This window comes from Notothenia coriiceps, unplaced genomic scaffold, assembly GCF_000735185.1.
Source record: "Notothenia coriiceps isolate Sejong01 unplaced genomic scaffold, NC01 NC01_scaffold00016124, whole genome shotgun sequence".
Taxonomy (NCBI): Eukaryota; Metazoa; Chordata; class Actinopteri; order Perciformes; family Nototheniidae; genus Notothenia; species Notothenia coriiceps.
The window spans coordinates 1-2420 of NW_011348825.1; the positions used below are offsets into that span (position 1 = coordinate 1).

General features: G+C 40.3%; 1 protein-coding gene across 1 annotated transcript; it reads left to right on the forward strand.

Annotated features, from left to right (window-relative positions):
- Positions 1-375: 375 nt before the first annotated feature.
- On the forward strand, positions 376-2290 carry LOC104949401 (DNA polymerase alpha catalytic subunit-like; the record flags this gene model as incomplete). Its single annotated transcript, XM_010775759.1, has 3 exons — positions 376-508; positions 1737-1868; positions 2116-2290. Coding segments are annotated over 3 exons (440 nt in total), but the record flags the coding sequence as incomplete, so codon positions are not given.
- Between the last annotated feature and the right edge of the window lie 130 nt (positions 2291-2420).

Here is a 2420-nt window from a genome sequence, read left to right on the forward strand (position 1 = left end):
TATGCATTAAACACAAATAGTAACCAGGAGGTCAAAGGTATGATAATACGAATAAAATAAATAATGGTTTTCTCTGAAAGTTAAGACACAAGACAACTGAGTCGATGCAACAATATCACATATAAAACACCTGCACTCTCATCTGCACTCTTTTTTATATATATATATTTAACATGTTCATACAAATGCACAACTTTTTACTGTGATATCTTGTTTCAATATTTAAACTTTGCTGTATTATGATTTTAATTTGTATTCTATTTAATGTTTAAAGTGTGAATCCTGTTTTTCATTCGGACCGTGTTGCTGCTGTTAAAGTTCCATCTTATCTTATCTCTTCTTAAAATGTGTTCCTCTCCTCTGTTGTTCTCGCAGCTACGTGATTGGTCAAATCCTGTCGGACCAGAGTCGTGACGTGATCGTGGAGAACATCCAGAAACACTTGGTGGAGCTGGGAGAGCAAGTAGCAGCTGGAAGCGTTCCACTCAACCAGTACGAGATAAACAAGGTGAAGACACGGCTATAAGCATCTACATTTCCACACCTTGATAGAAAAGTCTTTAAAGGGACAGTTCAGATCGTCCAATGGGGGGGGTTCTATGAAGTTCTGAGGACCGAGGTAGCAGGAAGACTTGATTTGGACGACTACATTGAAAAAACGAATATTCATTGCACTAATATTTTCACCGCTTTCAAAGCCACGTTCCAGCACAGAGCCTAGTTACAGAGCCTAGTTACAGAGCCTAGTTTTCTACCACTAACATTTGTGTGTGTTAATTTAATGATATTGGTTAATTGGCACTTATAGAATAGAACGGGAGGGACGAAACCCTCTTTAATGGTCACACATGCAGAGCACACAGCACTTCTGGCTGCGCATCACTCATTCACCAATGGGTAATGTTTAGATGGATTTTTAGGAACCTCCCCTCGATTCTATTGGCTCTAACGGTCAAAAAGAGATGTCAATCATCAAAATCGACAGAGGGGGGCCAGAGATATGGAAAATGCACCCAAATGAACCGTAAAGTGGGTTCTTTTTTCTAAAGCTCTCTAAAAAAGGTCAAAGGTCACTTGTTTTGAATCAATCTTGATAGAGGGTACTTATTATATGTTATAGTTTGGATTCCTAAAGCTTTTAGTCTACTATCCCATCATTCAAGGGTGGTTTTCACTATAAGTAATGTGTTTTCTTTTGGACGGACACTATAATTTACAGTTTTTACTATGTTCAATCTGAATTCAGTTTAAAATAAAAACATCTATATTGATTCTGACTCTTCTACATCCAACTCACAGGTTTATCATTACTTTGAGAGAAAAGATTATTCATTTACCCCTTTTAGAAGGGAAGTTATGGTCATTTGTTCTGGGAATGTCATTTTCGAGCCTGAAAAACAGGCTGGGGGCTGAACAGGTTAATCCCCGCGGGGAAATTCAGTAGTTAAAGCAGCAACAGGGTAAGAATGAAAAACAGGAAAGCACAGATCAATACAATTAAAGATAACAATTCAAATGATAAAAAACTATGAAATAAGAGATGATGAATTAAAATGAACATATATACATGTTAGATATATTTACATGAATGTGTGTATCTACGTATCGACTATGGATCTTACAACTCCCATGTACGATAAGAGTGAAACATGTTCTGGTAGATGTTGGCTGCATTTAAATTGAGTTTATTCTATTTCTGTTTCTTGTCTCGTGTAATCGTCGTGCTTCCCCTCCAGGCTCTGACTAAAGACCCTCAGGACTACCCGGATAAGAAGAGCCTTCCTCACGTGCACGTCGCTCTGTGGATCAACTCTCAGGGGGGTCACCGGGTCAAAGCTGGAGATACCGTCTCCTACATCATCTGCAAGGTGTGTGGAGCAGAGGGAAAATGATGAAGTTATTTCAAAATATATTAAAACTAGGTACATTTGAAAGAAAGAAGTACAAAGTGGTTGTCTTGCTTCTAGTGCAAAAAGATGACATCCTTCATTGAAAGAAGTTTGAATCCATAGACAGCCGTCCATGCCCTTAGGATTAGCAGGCGACTGAAACCAGCATGTTGACACAAAGATGGATTTTGAGTAGTATAACCTTCTCTCTCCTCTCCCCCTTCAGGACGGCTCCACGCTGGCGGCCAGTCAGAGGGCGTACGCTCTGGAGCAGCTTCAGAAGCAGGAGGGTCTCAGTCTGGACGTCCAGTACTACCTCGCCCAGCAGGTTCACCCCGTGGTGTCCCGCATCTGTGACCCCATCGAGGGGATCGACGGCGTGCTCATCGCCACCTGGCTCGGTGAGATACCCTCTACTTTAGTTTTATAGAGTTACAAAAACTACAAACACGAGGGTCAAACTGATGTGTTTAAAGTCAGGAGATATTTGGGACAAAGAAAACTTTCCAAAAAGCTAATTATGCAACTTTC